This window comes from Lampris incognitus, chromosome 21, assembly GCF_029633865.1.
Source record: "Lampris incognitus isolate fLamInc1 chromosome 21, fLamInc1.hap2, whole genome shotgun sequence".
Classification (NCBI taxonomy): domain Eukaryota; kingdom Metazoa; phylum Chordata; class Actinopteri; order Lampriformes; family Lampridae; genus Lampris; species Lampris incognitus.
The window spans coordinates 5,706,638-5,727,527 of record NC_079231.1 but is presented as its reverse complement, the minus strand read 5'-3'; the positions used below and the strand labels follow the sequence as shown (position 1 = coordinate 5,727,527).

Sequence of the window (20,890 nt, the reverse complement as noted above, 5' to 3'; positions counted from 1 at the left end):
GAATGGCTCTGTCCACTGATAGTGACACTGATGTACTATTAGGGGCAGCATACTGCTTAGCCCAGCGGATTCACTCCCCCCGCCCGCCCGCCCCACCCCCCTTCATAAATCAAACTCCACACTGGGGTTGCAGTTGGTCTGTAACATTGCACAGTATGTACAATGCTGTTTGTTTTTTCTGAGCCTGAGGAAGCAGCTTCAGATAATGGTAGAGACAGTGATTGGCGCTGAAGAATTCCTGTTGTGTACACGCACCCCCATGTGGGTGTTTGTGTTTGCATGTGTGCCTGTTGGAGCAGAACTGTACAGATTGTTTTGCGTGATACCATGACTGTACGATGCATGTTTGGAAACATGTTTTGTGTGCATGCTCGGCCTGCTACACTGATGTGTCTGTGTCTCTCAAAAAAGAAACGCTGTGGGCCGTGTGCCTGGTGGGCGAGCTATAAATAGCCACCTGGTGACAGCAGGACTGAGAGCCCGATGTGAGAGAGAAGTTCTCACACAGATGCCTGTTCTCATAGTATTAAACAGTATGGGGCCGGTTATTGCCTCGTACCTCCTCTCATACCTGATCTCAAGCTGCATCCGTCACACCCCCCTCTCCCTTCTTTTTTAAAGTACGGAGGCCCTCACCGCTGAGATGCCATTGCATTGGCCCTAAAAATCAATCGGCACAATTACAAACGATGAAAATCTGTTGCAGTGTATTTAAACAGCCTTCCCTCTCTATTTCCTATAAGCACGCCACCTCTCAGAGTTTTCTATTGATGGATTTCCCTCTCAGATGGTTCGCACACCCCCCCCCCCCACTGCCTTGAAAGTCAAACACGTAGCATCATCCATTGTTCTCCGAGCGGAGGAGAGACATTCAGGTGTTGAGACAGGAGCAGGGAGCCCAGTCACGTTAATTTACCTGAGCGGCTGTTATCATTGGGGGATTAAAACGGAGTCATGCTCATAAAGGAGAAAAGTCATTAAGCCATGCGAACACTGCGTATGGATGAAACAAATTAGCAGCAACTATGGAAATGCCGGGGGCGGGGTTATCACACATACACACACACACACTCACCCAGTTAAACTGATGGTATCGAGTGCTGTTTTGGGAAGTAGGGTTGTTACAGATGATGTATGGGAGGGTGAAGCTCATTAGAAAGTGCATTACTTTGACAGGGGGTCAGCCGAGGTCCGTTGCACTGATTTTACGGCGCTGTGCCATTTCCCATCCAGCATTTGCAGGAGAGGATAAGAACGTGTTAAGATGTGTGCAGGAGCTCTTTCGGCTCCTGGGTCTTTCATCTCAGGAGACTTTCTTGACTTTTTCATGCTGCTTTCTCTATCTGTCCTTTGCGGGAATAAGACACGTGACTGGCATATAGGGTGTTAATGAAAGTCTATGAGGCCCTAAATCACACTGTAACTAGAATGCGTCCATGTTGATTTTAACTTGGGTTTACCATCTCATTATGTTTTCGCCTACTAATAATGGTTATAATGGTTATGGTAATAATGGCTGATCTCCACTTCTGAACCTGCACCCATATCCACTCTTTGTGATGATCTGGCTGAGGGGGTTCAGGCCTATGCAGAACAGCAGTGGGGACAGTGCAACACCTTGGCATATGCCACATTTGATTGTCACCTGGGTGATTGTCTTTGAATTGGCCTTTAGTGTTGTTTTCCACTGCCGCATTGAGTTCTTGAGGAAGGCTGTTAGTGTTCTGTTGGCTTTGTATAGTGCCAAGCACTCCAGTAACCATGTGTGGGGCATTGAATCGTACGCTTTCTTGTGGTCAATTCAGGCTGTGCTCAGGTTTGTCTGTCTGGTCTTAGAGTCTTTGGTGACAGCTCTATCAACCAGTAGCTGATGCTTTGACCCTCTGGTGTTGTTCCCAATTCCTTTCTGAGTTTTGCTCATTTATTGACTTGTGTGCCCATTCAGGTTGGCTGTTATGATGCCTGACAGGATCGTCCATGTTGTGGAGAGGCAGGTTATCGACTGGTAGTTTGGAGGTGTTGCACCTTTGTGGGGATCCTTCATGATCAGTATTGTTCTCCCCTGTGTTAGCCAGTCAGGGTGAGACCCTGATGTTAGCAGCTGGTTCATCTGTTTTGCCAGGCATTCATGGAGTGCCGTTAGCTTCTTTAGCCAGTAAGCATGAATCATGTCAGAGCCTGGTGCAGTTCAGCTCTTCATGGTTGATACTCGTCATTGGATGTCAGCCGCTGTGATGATAACTGGTTTTTGTTCTGGGATATGAACAAGAACCAGTTATCATCACACCCATTCATTCAGTAGCCATGATACTGAAATACCAAAGTCTTCTATGTGTCTCTAAAACAATGCCGCAATAGTGCAAAGATTGTCAGCAAGTCTGAAAACTACAACCTACTTTTGGTGGAAATAGGCTGCATCTTATAAGAAAATGCGAATTGCGATTATGCTACTTTAACCTGTTGTAGTGAATGCCATCGAATTCCATATAAAGACACTTCTGCAAGAATTCAGTGGTGTTTCAGAGACACACAGAAGACTGTTCAGTGTTGTGGCTGCCAATGGAGTGTATATACAGAGAGAGATAAAGCTGAAAATCATTAATGATTCCCTTTAGGTTTTCATTGTTAACATCAGAGTTGTGAGCCTTTGCTTTGTTGTTCAGGTTGCAATTGTTCAGTATCAAACAAAGTTAACCCGCTCTGACTCGAATGTCACTTTTCATTTCCTGTCGGTCAGGCTCGGACTTCCTGTGCGCCACGCACATCATCCCGGTGAAGAACGAGGAAGGCGTGGTTATGATGTTCATCCTGAACTTCGACTACATCCTGGAGGAGGGCAGCAGCGACTCCCTGGAGAAACTCAACCACACCTCACCATCCAAATGTGAGTAAGAGCAATGTGAGTAAGAGCAGAAAACGAAACACAAAGGAACGCAGTGAAGTCGCAAAATAACGTGAAATATGTTTTTACAGTTCCATGAGAGCAGACAGTTTAGCCTTGCTATACCACCGGGCCACAAGTGGGAACTCTCTATCATTATAGCCGGAATTTACAATCAGATTTAAGAGTCGCTTCTGGTAAATGTTTTTTCTTTAACGTAAACATTTGTTTGAATTGGCTGATGAGAAATAATTTTGAAGTGCTTATTGCACTTTATTGCCATCCAGCTAACCGGACGACACTTGACCTGATCAGAAAAATATCTTTCCCTTTGACACACTCGCTGAACTGATGGGATTTAAACACCACAGAGAGAAAGAGGAGGTCTGAGGGATTTGAGCGAAGGGTTGATAGTGGAAGGAGGAACAAAAAAGGTAGGAGGGGAAAAGATGGAGGAGATGGCGGTATAAAGGCGGGGACTAATCGATATGGAGGTAGTGAGGCATGACCTTTTATTTCACCGGCTTTTCCCAGGAAACCATCACCGTCCTCCAACCTTCAGTATTGTGGCCAAGATGATAATATTTCACTTCCTGTATCTGGAGTATCGGTAATGGCCTTAATCTTTATTTTAAGTGCGTACGTGTGCTATGATGTTTAAATGTCGCTCAAAACATTTGTTATGCTTTCTTTAAGTAGCTATAAATAGTAATTAATGAATGATTAATTAGGCACTTATATTTATAAGCTCTTACAACACTTGTTAACAATAGCAGACAACTACAAATGGGAACAACTATTTGTTGATTTTTTCAATAATTGGTAAAGATAGATGACAAGCCGCCTAAAGTCCTAAATGATTAAGGTTGGTCTTTACAGTCTAGTCCGCAGAGGCTGAATTTAGATTAAAGCAAAAAAAGGAAGAAGAAATTAAATGCAACAGTCCAAGCTATTTCAATAAGACGATTATTAATATTTTAAAACCGACCATTAATGTTAACAAGTGTGTTGTAGGCGCTTATAAGTGCCATATTAGTCACCGTATTAATCACAATTTACAGCTACTCATTATAAAGCATTGCAAACTTCAGGGGTGGAGAGTACTTTTACTTAAGTACTGTACTCAAGCACAATTTTGAGGTATTTATACCTTACTTGAGTAATTCCCTTTCAGGGGAATATATGTGTAACGCCCTCAAGTAAGATATGTTTTTACTAAGAGACTTTTCCTGGAAATAATAAAATCTATACATGTGAGCCTGCAATACAAGGAAACAATTATGGTAATGAAAAGTGGACCATTACACTTTTAGAGGTTAATGCATTATGGATGTCTTCACACCGAAATCCGGGGTGATGATGTTGAACAATTGGGCCTACAACTTTTTTTTTTTAAATTTCCCCCCCTTTTTCTCCCTAATTGTACTTGGCCAGTTATCCCACTCTTCCGAGCCGTCCCGGTCACTGCTCTACCCCTCTGCCGATCTGGGGAGGGCTGCAGACTACCACGTCTCCTCCGATAGATGTGGAGTCGCCAGCCGTTTCTTTTCACCTGACAGTGAGGGAGTTTCGCCAGGGGGATGTAGCACATGGGAGGATCACGCCGTTCCCCCCAGTTCCCCTTCCCCTCCAAACAGGCGCCCCGACTGACCAGAGGAGGCGCAAGTGCAGTGACCAGGACACATTTCCACATCTGGCTTTCCACCCGCAGACACGGCCAGTTGTGTCTGTAGGAACGCCCGACCAAGTCGGAGGTAACACAGGGATTTGAATTGGCGACCCCCGTGTTGGCATGCAACGGAATAGACCGCTACGCTACCCGGACGCCCCCGGGCCTACTTTTACTTTTGATACTTGAGTCCATTTCACATCAAGCACTTGAATACTTTTACTAGATTTTGATGTTACACAGAGGATGTTTACCTTTACCTGAGTAATGTTTTCCGAGGGTATTCATAATTTTACTTTAGTGTAGGATAGGGGTGCAACGGTCCAGTTAGCCCACGGTTCGGTTCGTACCTCGGTTTTTGGGTCACGGTTTGGGTTCGGTTTCGAATTACATTGTTGGTGAAATAAGTTCGGGAGGGAATAACGTAGCGCGGATCGAGCGTATGCATTAGCTGACGAAAGCCCACATCTCCAACCACCGAAAAGGGCTGCATGTCTTTAGCAATGAATACCCCCGGGGGCTGCACGGGTTATTTTTTTGTGTTTCTCTGAGTTGGTACTATAGGTTTGTTGGAAAGCATCTCCGATAGACAGTTGTTTTTTCACTGGTGCGGGTACCCGTGCGTCTGTCCTGCTTCCAGAGAGCGAGACATCTGGGTGGTGACGGTGGAGATGCTGGCTCATATTGGAAGTGTTTCCACTTGCGTACGGAACATGGCTCAAGCAATGCTTGCAGCACACAGTGTTATTTCTGTCCACTGTTTTGTCTCCTTCATCGTTGTATTCAACAGCAAACCCGAAATGTCCGCAGATTTGTATGAAGACGGTGCTTCTTCAAACTTTTCTCTCTCTACCCCTCCACTCGCCATGACTTTGTTTTCTGCTTCTGCGAGCTACCGCCGTCTTTTCAACTCGATTGTCGGCTTCAGTTACGTGGGGGGTGGGGGGCTAACAGTGATTGGATATTTACTCGTGGGGTGGGGTTTTCTGCAGCAGGCTGTCTCAGCCTGCCTGCACACAGGCACACAGTGAAAAATCCATTCTCCGGCAGTAAGAAATGCCTGGCAACTATTCACGCACATTTTAACTGCAAAACCGAAAACCCACGGTCCATAAGGGCGGATTGGACCGTACAGGGCGGACCGTACGGTTCGGTTTTAAACCGAAAACCGTTGCAAGCCTAGTGTAGGATATGAATACTTTTCCCACCACTGCAAAATGTCCCTTAAGGGCATGACAGTGAAACGCCAACATGTCTCATAGCTCTTTCCAGGTCTCTAGTTTTTCCTCCCGCAAAGCGTTCACCAGTAACCTTCAGTGGCTTCTGCAGGAATTCCCTGCTGGACAACTCCTTTGCCGTGTTGACACCAGCTTTTAGCCAGCACAGGGGCATTGGCGGCCTGTCATCTCAGCGGTCCGGCCCAATTAAGGCACGCAGCCTACCAGGATGGCCTGATGAACTACTGCAAACGTACGAAGGAGCACTCTGCTTCCCAGAGCTGTCGGTGTAATAGTGTTTAATGCCGTTCCCCAGCGGTGCTTTTGAACATGCTCCCAGTGCCTTCTCTTGCCTTCTCTTGCCATCTCTCTCTCTCTCTCTCTCTCTCTCTCTCTCTCTCTCGCTCTCGGTCGCTCCCTTCCCATGACGGTGACAAATAAAGCAGCAGCATAGGGTACCAGACATCAGATGGCTGTAATTGGATGTGGACCTAACGGGCTGAACTGTCTCAAGGAGTGTGTCACCCGGTGTGTGTGTGTGTGTGTGCGCGCACGCGGTTTGAGGTAATGTAAAGGATGTGTGAGGATGTAAAAATTACGCATGAAAAAAACGTTCGTCGATTTGAATGAGTGACTCACCTTGTGTTAATGTTTTAATATGTGTGTGGGGTGTGTGTGGGTGTTTCAGTTTGGGTGCATCTTGGTGTTTGCATGTTTGTGTGCTCGTGGTCTTGTAGGAGCCCATGTGGAAGCAAATAAGCTTCAATTTGTGTGCGTGTGTGTTTGGGTGCTGCAGTGTGTGTGCATGTCGCTGATAAGGGCTCCCTCTTTCACTTTTCTAAGGAGCTCACCGCCGTACAAAAGCACTGGGGCAATCCCCTAATGGAGCGGGGCTCTATGAATAAAAGACCATTCACGCCTATCTGAATATCTAATCGGGCATCGTCAAGAATGGGCCCCGTCTGTCCCAGACTTATTTACAAGGTCAAGTCTCACTTCAGGACAGCGGCCCCATCTGTCTAAACGCAGCCTCTTTGTCATTACAAGGAATAGCGCGGGAGAGAGTAGGTATCCGACTTTTTGTCTGCCCCCTCACAACACACTCAAGGGTGAGCATTGCATTTATTAGTTTTTGTTTTTTTTTATTATTCAGGCACATCCAGGGTTCCCACGCCTCCTGGAAATCCTGGACTAGTTTCCCAGTCATGGAAAACACCTGGAAAATTCAAAAACTTATAAAATATCCTGGAAGTAATCATGAGATCCTGGAAAATTATAAAATGATACAGTTGTAAAGCTGTAATGTTATAAAGTTCATCTGAGATTACATTTTCAAATGTTTTCCTGAGCGCACAGCTGCAGCACCACCTGTGTTTGGAAGGTATTAAACAGGCGAAACGAGGCTTTGATTAACACGATGTTTATGTGACATCAATAAATTTTGTGCATTGTTAGCCCGTTGTTTGCATGTTCATGTTTTTACATGTACAGCATCATTCTTAGGTGACCTGTGAGCAACAGCAAACAGGTATATAAGTCATTGAACATGTCCTTGAAAAATCCTGGAAAATGATTTCCTTGGAAGAGGGGGAACCCTGACATCCCTCACTCCTAGACTAGGCGATGGACAAAAGTCGCGATAATTTTTTGTTGAGATGAGAGATACTTAATTAATCCCCATGGGGAAATTCCTCTCTGCATTTAACCCATCCAACTGTGTAGCTAGGAGCACTGGGCAGCCGCCGTGCAGCGCTCGGGGACCAACTCCAGTTCATCTTGCCATGCCTTGGTCAGGGGCACAGACAGGAGTATTGACCCTAACGTGCATGTCTTTTTGATGGTGGGGGAAACCGGAGCACCTGGAGAAAACCCAACGCAGACATGGGGAGGAATATGCGAACTCCACACAGAGGATGACCTGGGATGACACCCAAGGTTGGACAACCCCGGGGCTCGAACCAGGACCTTCTTGCTGTGAAGTGACAGCGCTAACCACTGAGCCACCGTGCCGCCCAGTGGTTAGCATAGTGGTTAGAATAGTTGTGCAGGATAGATGTGCAGAATCTGCCCCTAATGTATATGTAACCCACCAAGAGCCACGTCTTTACATCCCAGCACTCGTGGAGACGGGATGGACCCGGCTCCGTGTGCGGATTTATTGAAGCGGCGCACAGTGATGATCCATGGATTGCATTAGCCGGACTCTCTCTGGGGAGTGTACAGCCAGGCATTAGGTGCTGCTTTTATCGATTGCCTCTACAGCTCGGCTAACGTTCATCAATCCTGCGACCGTCTTGAATTTTCCCATTTCGGGTTGATCTGGTTTGCTGGCGGGGCCTTCACCGAGCCATTAACGGCAAAGAGAGATAAAAGACAGCATACAGTAACCCAGTGGCAATCAGTCTCTGCTGCCATGCAGCCAAAAGCCGAGGGGCCGCAAGAATGAGTCTATTACTGCTTTAGATACACAGAGATATGGTAGTCTGTGTTAGCTGAATCATGTCTACCAACACAACAAATCACCAATTTACAAAACGGAGGCAGTGCAGGCATCTAATAACAGACTTGCACCTTACAGAGCAAGGAAAGCGGGCAGAATGAATAAGTTGTATAGTGCATGCTGTGTAGTGCTAAGAAAGAAAATAATCTGTACTGTAATAAGAGTCCATGCTGGCATCATGATTTAAGATTCAATACCGGGTCTTACAGAGATGCATTTAAATAAAGTGAACTGCACAGCAGGATTGATTGTGGTAAAGATTATCGTTTGCTGTCACCTGGTTAGAATGGTTTCTCAGAGGGTGTCTGGGTAGCGTGGCAGTCTATTCCATTGCCTACCAACATGGGGATCGCCGGTTTGAATCCCTGTGTTGCTTCCAGCTTGGTCAAGCGTCCCTACAGACAGGATTTACTGTGTCTGCGGGTGGGAAGCTGGATGTGGGTATGTGTCCTGGTCACTGCACTAGTGCCTCCTCTGGTCGGTTGGGGCGCCTGTTTGGGGGGGGAGGGGGAACTGGGGGGACTAGTGACTTCACATGTATCGGAGGAGGCATGTGGTAGTCTGCAGCCCTCCCCGGATTGGCAGAGGGGGTGGAGCAGCGACCGGGACGGCTCAGAAGAGTGGGGTAATTGGCCGGATACAGTTGGGGAGAAAAAGGGGAGGGAAACCCCCCCCCCCAAAAAAAAGAAAAGAAAAAATAATGGTTTCTCTGCCTTGGAGATGAGTTGACTGACGGACTGATGGGAAAAAAACAATCTGCTTCTATGCACTCTCTGCATTGCCTCTGTGCATTGCCCATTGGCACCTACGTCCAATCGGACTCGAACTTAGCTTCATGGCACTTACTTGTGTTATATCAGCTCTCAGATGTGTGACGCTTTGGATAAAAGCTTCTGCTAAGTTTTGCAAAGCAAAACACCTTGAATGGTTGGCATTGCACTATGGCTCCTTCCGCCTGCTGGTAATTGCTTATTTTAATTTGTTTGCTGTGTAACTAAGTACCAGGTGGAGTGGGCCACTGATAAAATAAGTGTGCGCCTCTGTAGAGCAGGTGAATAATAGGCATACTGGGCAGATACCACATGCAGATTACTCACATACGCTGCTCTTTTTTTTTTTTCTTTTGGACTCGGCGGGAGCAAAAACGCTTTGGAGAGAACTATAAAAAGATGTGTGGTGGGAGACGGATCCTTTTTGTCTTGCTCTTTATGAGTCGATGGAACAAATAATGTCTCTTTGCTCGTCGCTTATTTAACTTCTGAATCGTTCTCACGTTACAGGAGCCACTTCCATTCTTTAATGTGGGGAACTCGGGGTCCAATTAATATTCAATGCAAATATTACTATCTGGTATCATAGCAACAAGAGGGCCACTGTGCGTCCACATGCAGTGTAGAGCCGGTGGTGAGTGTTTGCAGACAATGAAGGAGAGAGGGATGGAAAGACAGACAGTGGAAGAGAGTGTTAGAAAGCCCAGCGTGCCCCACATGCATGCACACACACACACGCACAGTAAACGTGCTTAAGGAGCAGCATTGCCCTGCGAGGTTCCATCACTTTCAATATTGCCATTAAAAATAGCAGCGTGCAGTGTTCTCTGGTGAAACCTTGCTCCCGAAAGCGTGACTGAATTATGAGCTAATTAAAAGATTTGTGGTTGGTATGTTTATCCTCGAGGCATGGCAATTAGACACACAGCTCTGAGCATGTGAAGAGCTCATGAGCCATCATTCATTCTTCTGTTGAGGTCTCCTTTCTTTAAGCGTCGGCCTCCGTCAGGCTGGTCGACGCTGTAAAGCTGCACAGTCAACTTGGAAAAACACCATGCTCGCAGTACCAATGACTGCGAGTTTTAAAAACTGCAAATGGGAACGTCATAGTCATGGAGGAAGTGGTGTTTCAGTCAGACAGCCTTCTGTGTTGTGAAGAACCTCCCTGACTTGTGAAATCAATAAAATCAACTTGCAAGTTGCAAGTCAGAGGAAGTCTCTTTAAGCTTTAGCACGGCAGAAAAAGAGTGAACTGACAAAAGCTGTGTTTTTATATATAAATATATATATATATATATATACCAGTGAGTCACGTAAATTCATTATGAGACATATATATATATATATATACCAGTGAGTCACGTAAATTCGTTATGAGACATATATATATATATATATATATATATATATACCAGTGAGTCACGTAAATTCGTTGAGACACACACACACACATATATATATATATATATAACTTTGTTTAAAGAAACACTCAACGGTAGGGAAAGTGCTCAACAAATAAGGAGCAAAATAATCCACTGAGTCAAGTAAATTCTTTATGAGACAGTACAAGCCTTTTTCATGCCATAAGCAATCATCAGCTGTCAGTAAAGTAATTGGACCGTGATGAGTGCATCGCGCGCTCATCAGCTGCCCAGTTGGCTATACCCAACTTGGCAGCTGACAAGTACGCGATGCACGAAACAGGCTTGTACTGCTATGAATTAAAGTTTTTTTCCCTACATCTATCTTTATATATATATTTATACATATATCGCTATTCTGCTCCTCTTTAGTTGAGCACCTTTGTATACACTATTGACGGTTTCCAAAAAAAAGACCTGCTATTTATATATATATATATATATATATATATATATATATATATACATACATACACACACACACACACACATATACACACAGCAAAGTTGTTGTAATACTTTTATCTCTAAAATTACCCCCCCCCTTTTCTGTCCAACTGTATCCGGCTAATCAATTACCCCACTCTTCCGAGCCATCCCGGTCGCTGCTCCACCCCCTCTGCCAATCCGGGGAGGGCTGCAGCCTACTACGTCTCCTCCAATACATGTGGAGTCACCAGTCGCTTCTTTTCACCCGACAGTGAGGAGTTTCACCAGGGGGACGTCGTGCATGGGAGGATCACGCTATTCCCCCCGTTCCCTCTCTCCCCGAACAGATGCCCCAATCAACCAGAGGAGGCGCTAGTGCAGCGACCAGGGCACATACCGACATCCGGCTTCCCACCCGCAGACAAGGCCAATTGTGTCTGTAGGGACCCCCACCAAGCCAGAGGTAACATGGGGATTCGTACTGCCGATCCCCGTGTTGTTAGGCAACGGAATAGACCGCCATGCCACCCGGACACCCCCACCCTTAAGATAATTTCAGTATGAGGCAATATAATAATAATTATAATAAACTTGCTGCACCTTTCTTGCAAGTTATGCAGCTCAAAGTGCTTTACATTAAAATGCAGCACATTAAAAACAATAACCATGCTACAGTGTTAAAAATAGAGAATTATGATTTTTTTTAAAAACAAAGAGCATATAAGATGACAAAAGCTAAATATTCCCAATGGTAGTTTAGGATTCGATGGCACCGTCTGCCAATACTAACAAATTAGATGGGCGGGTGTGCCAGTCAGGCATCTTTGACTGGCACACCCAATGAAACTGGCAAGGTCGTGCCCGAGTTCCTTGGAGAAAAGAGAAAAGAAATGTAACTCCGTTTCATCTTCATCAAGGTAATTGACTTGTTTAATCATACACTCGTATCCAGACCGGGGAGCTTCAGATCCCCGTGTCCATTCGCCAATTAAAGGCAAACTGTCGTTTCCAGCGTTGTCAGCATCTTAATTTAACACACGGCGCTGACCCGAGAAGAGATGTAGCAGTGTCTAAAATTAGTTTCTTTCTCTTTCTCCCCTCCCCGTCAATGTCACCGCGGTAAAATAAGCCGGGAGGAAGATGTAGATGCAGTGCCGCTCACTGGTAACAAGAGTCATGCATGCATACAGCCATGTATACCCACCCTGTCCTTTAGTGCAAACTTTGATTTGTCATGCACGGACAAAAAAACAAAACAAGATCTTTGCCTGTGGAAACTGTGGGGGGAAAAAATGTGATTCTCTTTTTATTGGCTCTCACTTAGCCAGAACAGAGTTGATATAATTGAACAGACTGTGTAGGCAGGAGGTGTGGGCAATAACAGTCAAGTCAAGTTAATTTTATTTGTATAGCCGAATATCACAAATTACAAATTTGCCTCAAGGGACTTTACAGCAACACAACATTACAATATTATAACTCATCATCTTTCAGTGGTATTGTATTGGGAGGAAATTCGGATATTGCAATATCGCAGTACACAAATTTGATGTCTAAATGAACGGTAATGAGAATCTGTCGCCTAAAATTTCTCGCAAAACAACACCTGAAATATATAAAGGGAGTATTTGAAAACCATTATAATTTACATTGCCCAACAGTTCACTGTGATGACCCTCAGTTGGATACTTGAACATGATATTTTTGCAGATGTAAGCAGACATCTATCATGCCGACTAAAATATGCTTCTCGTGGTATTTTATTTATTTATTTATGTTTCTGCCTTGTCTTCCAATACTTTGTATTGCTCATGCAGCCTCATTTGAGGTACTTTTTGTTTTTGTTTTTTATTCCCCTCTCCCCTTTTTCTCCCCAACTGTACTTGGCCAATTACCCCCATCTTCCAAACTGTCCCGATCTCTGCTCCATCCCCTCTGCCGATCCAGGGAGGGCTGCTGACTGCCACATGCCTCCTCCGATACATGTGGAGTCGCCAGCTGCTTCTCTTCACCTGACAGTGAGGAGTTTTGCCAGGGGGATGTAGTGCGTGGGAGGATCACGCTATTTCCCTCAGTTCCCCCTCTCCCCTGAACAGGCGCCCCGACCGACCAGAGGAGACGCTAGTGTAGCGACCATGACACATACCCACATCCGGCTTCCCACCCCCAGACACGGCCAATTGTGTCTGTAGGGACGCCTGACCAAGCCGGAGGTGATGCGGGGATTTGAACCAGCGATCCCCGTGTTGGTAGGCAATGGAATTGACCTCTACGCTACCCGGACGCCCCACAGTGTACAAATTTGATGTTGAAATTAATGGTAATGAGAATCAGTTGCCTAAAATTTATTGCAACGCGAGATCGGAAATATGTGAAGGAAGTATTTGAAAACCGTTTTAATTTACATCGCTGAACAGTTCACTGTGATGACGCTCGGTTGGATACTTGAACATGATATTTTGCACATGTAAGCAGATATCTGCATCATGCCGACTAATATACACTTTTCATGGTATTCATGTTCTTTGTATTGCCCAACACTAGTCAGCTGTGGTGCATTTGAAAGGACAGAGGTATCCATACACTCTTCTCATCACCTCAAGGTGCATGGCACCCATTTAAACGGAGGTGGCTGCTGGGTGGAGGTCGGGCGGCATCCCAGCGGGGCCACTATGGCGTTGTTTCATTGTGCACGCCCACATTTATTTTTATCTAAAGCTGCAAACGAGGAGGTAGTCATTTTTATTGGACTTAGTGACTCCTGTGGGACCCTGTTATAGAAAGCGGTGACTACATGGGTGTTTCACCTCTCCAAATCCCAGAGACCCATTAAGAAATCAAGCGTCCACCAGTTGTGTTGTGTTGGCAACAGAACTGGTTTACTTATTGATGTCGTACTATGTGTTTGTAAAGGTCTTCCACCGGCTTGTTCAGTCGTATCTGCTTGTTAGACACAACAACTTCACTTTTTCAACTTCACGACCACCCGCCATATTCTTCGGTATTACAAGACGTAATGTGCTATATACGCTATATCTTCAAACGTCATTTTTGATGGTCAAAAAGGACGTTTGAAGATATAGAGTATTATAGCACATTATTTGTGTACATATTCAGGATTGCAACTCAGAAGTTTCCCCTCAAGTGTGTGGTAATGAGTTCTCTACATCAAAAGGAAGGAGGAGTTGACTTGTTGGCTGAAATTTATATTCTCACTGTGCCTCATGGCAGTGAGTCTTATCTGTTTGAGGTCTAAGAGGCATTTTGATATGTATGGCATATGCTGCGGGCACTAAATGATTCAAGATGTAGAGGACATTGTGGGTCATCTTGACAGACAGACAGATTGATAGACAAGACAGATTGATAGACAGGCAGGCAGACAGACAAATTGATAGACAGACCGACTGACAGACAGACAGATTGATAGACAGACAGACTGACTGTCAGACAGGCAAACAGACAGATTGATAGACAGACAGACTGACTGTCAGACAGGCAAACAGACAGATTGATAGACAGACAGACAGATTGACTAACAGACAGATTGACAGATACTCAAAAGTGATATTTTTGCAGATATTGTAAGAAGCAACTATAAAGAAGCATTGGAGTATTGTTAAGACACTGGGAGAAAGGCACACATGCACTGCTCAGGCATACAGTTAAACACACACACACACACACACACACACACACACACACACACACACACACACACACACTGTCATTACAGTTCCGGTTGAGATAAAGTTTCATTTTCATTTCAAGGTGACCGCAATATGGCTTCCCCACTGTGTGTGTGTGTGTGTGTGTGTGTGTGTGTGTGTGTGTGGGTGGGTGTGTGTGTGTGTGTGGGTGTGTGTGTGTGTGTGTGGGGCACCATCGCGTTCAAATCAAAGCACTTATTACTTATAGTTACTGAGTGCCATAGGACAAATTTATTTAAGGCAATTATGGGATGGGATCATATTCCCTCTCTCTGCGCCTGACATTCTGCTCCCACGTTTTCGTTTTGTTTTTAGGGGTAATTAGAAGTACACTTTTTAACTACGTTCTCACTTCGCTCCAACTTCTCCTGCTTAATATTCTCCTGCAGCTGTCTGCCGTCATAAGTGCAGCATTATAAATATCACTTTCTCCACGCCATAACTCTCCTTCAGCTCCTCAGGTGCTATCCATCAGTCATTAAAACCCGCACATAATCTTTTATGTGACTGACTCCTCAATGCATTACTGCCATAATGATATTTCTAGCAAATGTCTTCACACCATGAATAATTGAATGCAGCCGAAGATTGAACAAATGCCTGAGGGAGAAGGGGCACTTGTTTTGATCTGCTCAGTCCTTTCAAGATCGCCGCATTGGCGGGCTTTGCAATGCTATTGGCAAACAACGATGAGACAACAGCTGAGATGTTGAGGACCACGAGCAGGTTTTGTTGCCGGCACAACCACGAAAACACAAAGTAAGGTCATTCGAGGTTACGTTGGTCCTATAGGTTCATTTAAAGGCACGGCACACCCTGTGTTTCTTTTTCTTCCTAATTTTGTAGCTGTCAGAAACAAATCAGGAGGGCGTCTGGATGGTGTGGCGGCCTATTCCATTGCCTAACAACATGGGGATCGCTGGTTCAAATCCCCGTGTTGTCTCTGGCTTGGTCGGGCGTCCCTACAGACACAATTGGCCATGTCTGCGGGTGGGAAGCCAGATGTGGGTATGTGTCTTGGTTGCTGTCCAGGGTGCCTGTTCGGGGGGAGGGGGAACTGGGGGGAATAGCATGATCCTCCCACGCGCTATGTCCCCCTCACTGTCAGGTGAAAAGAAGCGGCTGGCGACTCCACATGTATCGGAGGAGGCATGTGGTAGTCTGCAGCCCTCCCCAGATTGGCGGAGGGGGTGGAACAGCGACTGGGACGGCTCGGAAGAGTGGAGTAATTGGCCGGATACAATTGGGGAGAAAAAGAGGGGGGAAAAGCAGAAAAAAAAACTTTACTTCCTGGTTTGCCACTACCTTTGGTGAACTACATGGAAAGAGACTAGATTGTATGAGAAAAACAACACTACATACAGCTGTTGCAGCAAACGCCACCAAATTCCATATGAACAAGGCGATTCACAAATTTTCCACCAGTGACATCATTGGTGGACAATTTCAGTATGATTTCGGTGGCATTCCTGAGACAAACGGAAGACTGATGAGTGTTATGGCTGCTAATGAAGTGTTATCCCTATGGGAATACTATGACAATAGCAAACTGAGCAATTGGTCATCAATCTTCCTTGCGTTTTGACTGCTCCTTGTCTCACTGTTTTGTCTTTTTCCTTCTACCTCCCCCTCGTAGAAAAGTTCTATGACTGTCTTTGTCCTGACTGTCTCTCTTTCTATATTGATCTGGTCTTTTTCTATTTCTCTCTCTCTCTATCAGGGAAAGGGAGATTTTTCCGTTTCCGTTTTCCAGCGTTACCTCTCCTGGGCATCAGCAAGCAGTCCTTGCCCCAGGAGGACCCCGACGCTGTCACAGTGGACTCTCCCCGCCACAGCGATGGCTCAGTGGCAACGCATGATTACCAGCTGCCAACCACGCGGGAGAGCTGCAGCCCCTCTTACGCCAATGATACCCGCGCCCTCATCGGCCCCAGCCACTGCTCCACCCCCGTGTCCGGCCCTTTGGACCACTCCTCGCCCAAGGGTCCATGGGACCGGATTTACCCAAACCAGGCCGACACCCAGGTGCAGCAGAAGAGTCCAGTGGACATGCTGGTTGCAGCACCCTCCATCCCGGGCCTCACGCCCACCGCCTCCAGGGAGAGTGTGTGCAGCATTCGCAGAGCGTCCTCCGTGCACGACATAGAGGGCTTTGGTTGTGACTCCAAGATGGCCTTCCGAGACCGACATGCCAGTGAAGGTACACTGACATCTTCTGCTCTCTGCACTGTGGCTCTATAGGACCCCCAGTGACCCAACACACCTCCCCACCAGGGGGCAATATTTAAAAAATAATTACAGTTTTCTGCAACCTGGGTCTTATTTTCATAGTTTTTTACCATCCTACATATCGGTTATGGTATCTTACTCATCGGCTTTATTGTAGAGATCGTGCATACGACACCACCACTGGACACAGCTGTACTGCCACGAACATGTTTCAACAAATCCAGTTTAACCAATCAGTTTATTTATCAATTATGAACCCAGTGATCTAAATTTGGAAGTGGAAAAGAAAGTGCAAGTTAAACGTTATTACCAGAACTGTCCAATATTATAGTGTTGAGCTACTTCCTGATTTATCTTGCAGAAATGACCAGCCTATACTTACAATAGGTAGAAGTAACCATCGATAAACTGCCTGGCCAACACAATAGAGAAGTCATAGATAGTGCTCTAGGGGTTTTTGTTGTTGAATGGACAGGTTTAAGAGGCTTATTCAGTGGCCCCATATGCTATTGTTACCGTGTCAAAAATCTCCACAATGAAGCCTGTGAGTAATGATATCGTAACTATCATGCATGATGGCAAAAACTGCAAAAATAAGACCAAGGTTGTAAAAATGCAGACTGATCCTTTACGAGTGCTGTGATACTGTCATCATATCATTTACTTGTGTTAAATACACATGAGCTCTCTTAATATCCAAACTATTCTTGGTCTCATGAGAGGAGACACTGGATGTGGCAAGCCAGTCTCTCTTATACAGTATTACAGCAAGCAACCAACGATACGCACTGTGTTTTTGAGTTAGTTATTGAATTATAACCTGATTCACTTATTAACCTTTCCAGTCCCATGTAGCGGGAAGGTAGAAATGCCCCAGAATGCCACTATCTAGCAGGCCAGCCAGTCTATCCCAACATCTCCTTATCTGCTATTTACATTCAAATAGCTCCCAGTGGCTGACACGGTAATATGTCTACTTCACAGTAATGAATTGTTCATGAAGACTGCAATTGGGGGTTTAATGTCAGCCCCCATTCATCATCATAGAAATCCAGATATTCCTCTCTCACCTCCATTCCCCTCTTCTCTCTTTCTTGATGCTGTGTTGCTGCGATCACAGACAACGGTCGCAATATCAAAGGTAAAAGAAACAAAGAAAACACTGCATCTTGAATTGTTGAATTTGGCACATCAATTGCACACCATGCACCCTGTTTACCTTACACAAACTGCTTGCTGCATGCATTTTTTTTTTTACCTCTCATGCTTACATGAATGAGGTTCATGTCGAATGCCGATGACTCCGTGGTGGATTACTGACAGCGTGCTTGCAAGTGCCTTAAAACACTGGCACGATATTAAATGACTCAAGTCTCCTTACACCTGACTCGTTGAACCCCAACGAGCCCCTGCGGGGATCGCACAGCACAAACCACGCTGACCTCTGCACACACCCGCGTGAAGCAACACATTAAATCACTCTGCACCACTTTCCTCCATTGAAGAAAATCGATACACGATAATACCTCCCACTGTCTGAAACCTCCGTTTGTTGTATGCAACCTGTCTCTTTTCTGCCATGTCCTAGTGAGTGGTGAAAAATGTTGACCACGTCTCTGGGATTGTCTGCTCGAAAGATACGTGGGGCCGCCTTCTTACAAATTCAGAATAATTTCAGTCTCAGTTGAACTGTAGCACTGATTATGTTGCATGGAGAACACTGCATAATATCACCAGACACATAATAGGGAGGTCCTCCTTGACTTCGTATGAACGCTGTATTGAAAACAACACCAGTTACATTTCATGGTGGTTTGAGTTTGACTAAGGACATATTTGATTGTGATCACCGTCGAACGAGGAGTTCTCAAAATGAGTTTGCCCTTTTCAGAATTTAACATTTATCTGATATATGCTGATCTCAGGGCGGCACAATGGCGCAGTTGTTAGCGCGGTTGCCTCACAGCAAGAAGGTCCTGGGTTCGAGCCCCAGGGTAGTCCAACCTTGGTGGTCGTCCCAGGTCGTCCTCTGTGTGGAGTTTGCATGTTCTCCCTGTTTCTGCTTGGGTTTCCTCCAGGTGCTCAGGTTTCCTCCCACAGTCCAAAGACATGTAGGTCAGGTGAATCGGCCGTACTAAATTGTCCCTTGGTGTGAATGTGTCAGCCCTGTGATGGCCTGGTGACCTGTCCAGGGTGTGTCCCCGCCTGCCGCCCAGTGACTGCTGGGAAAGGCTCCAGCATCCCCGCAACTGTTAGAGCAGGATAAGTGGTTTGGATAATGGATGGATGGATGCTGATCTCACTGTTGGTCAACATTTATGCTGGAATTAGGTCACAGATTTCCTGGTTAAGTCTGTGGTGGTGTAGCAATCTAAGCATCGGCTTTGTGCTGAAGCAGTTGCCCACCGGGGACCGGGGTTTGCGCCCCGGTCTCGTCAGATCCGACTATGGCCGGACTCAATGAAGCAGCAACAATTGGCAACATTGTCTTTGGGAGGGGGGCGGAGTCGGCTTGTATTCGTCACATGAATGCGTCTCTGTGTGTGTCGGAAAAAACAGTGGTTCGGCCTGGATTCGCCTCGTCTCCTTCGAGACTGCCGGCCGGAGAGATGCAGTTGACGAACGCATACAGTACGAGGGTGGGTGTTGGAACTAAAATAGGGATTGATTGGCCACTAAATTGGGAGCAAAAGGGAAAATCAGAAATAAATAAAAAATAAAAAAAAGATTTTCTGGTTGGGGCGTCCAGGTGGCGTAGTGGTTTATTCCATTGCCTACCAACTTGGGGATCACCGGTTGGAATCCCTGTATTACCTCCGGCTTGGTCGGGCGTCCCTACAGACACAACTGGCCGTGTCTTTAGGTCGGAAGCTGGATGTGGGTATGTGTCCTGGTCTCTGCACTAGCACCTCCTCTGGTCGGTCGGGGCGCCTGTTCAGGGGGGAAGGGGAACTGGGGGGAATAGCATGATCCTCCCATGCACTACATCCCCCTGGTGAAACTCCTCCCCGGATCAGCAGAGGGGGTGGAGTAGCGACCGAGATGGCTCAGAAGAATGGGGTAACTGGCCGGATACAATCGGGGTGAAAAAAAGGGTGGGGGGGGTGTATGGGAGGAGGCATGTGGTAGTCTGCAGCCCTCCCCGGATCGGCAGAGGGGGTGGAGCAGCGACCGGGACAGCTGGGAAGGGTGGGGTAATTGGACGGATACAATTGGGGAGAAAAAGGGGGGGAAATCCACAAAAAAAAAGAGAAGATTTTCTGGTATCCCTTTAAGTTTTCTGCTCTACTCTTATTACTTGGGGTTTTTTTGTGCCTAATACGTGGCCTGTCTGTCTTCACATCATCACATGGTTACAGTACACAGAGTATTTCCACAAATTATCTTTTCTCCTCATATAAATGCTAAAAAAAAAAATGTATTTAGCGATGCAATGTTGCAATGTAATAACAGAAGTTGTTTGTGCCTGGAAAGTTTTTTGAAGTGCCCTCTGACCTTCCCTCCCAACCTTCCCCTGTAATTCCACTTCCTCTTTACTTCCTGTTTCCTCTCTCCTGATTTGCTAGTGTCTCGCTCCTGGATGGCTGGGGGTATGGCTTGAGCTTCTCTTTTTTTTTTAAGTTATTGTTTATGATTGCCATGACGTGTCCTTACTATGGCATGCATCGAAGCTGCGCATGCAATCTGTCATCCTCAGCTGTCTGTGTTCTCTGTCTTCGACTTCTTTTGTGAAAAAAGGTGGGGGGAAAAGTAGTGCAGCCTTTCTCCATGGGCTCACTGCTGGAATCAGTGATTCTCTCTTTCTTACTTTTTTCCCTCATGTGTTTGGTGCTGTCACGTGTACGGTAACATTGCAGTCAAGGTTGATTAAGTCAGATTGCTTGTAAATGCATCACACAGGGAACTCTGCATATCGCCACAACATTTTATTAATTCAGTAACACTGCAGTAATGCCTAAGCTCATTGACACTATCATAAATGAATTGGTTGGCTTGAATGACCACTGCATTCTTTGATCGTGCGGTCAGTGTTTTCTACAGCCAACGGTGTTCTTCATTATACT

The 20,890-nt window shown here is 45.8% G+C and overlaps 1 protein-coding gene across 1 annotated transcript in view; it reads left to right on the top strand.

Moving 5' to 3' along the window:
- The window catches only part of kcnh7 (potassium channel, voltage gated eag related subfamily H, member 7), a 118,524-nt gene that overhangs the window by 29,609 nt on the left and 68,025 nt on the right, over positions 1-20,890 (top strand). Inside the window, 5 exon segments of the mRNA XM_056301561.1 lie at positions 2,738-2,884; positions 3,581-3,589; positions 16,324-16,797; positions 17,947-17,967; positions 20,393-20,416. Of these exon segments, the coding sequence (XP_056157536.1) occupies positions 2,738-2,884; positions 3,581-3,589; positions 16,324-16,797; positions 17,947-17,967; positions 20,393-20,416 (675 nt within the window).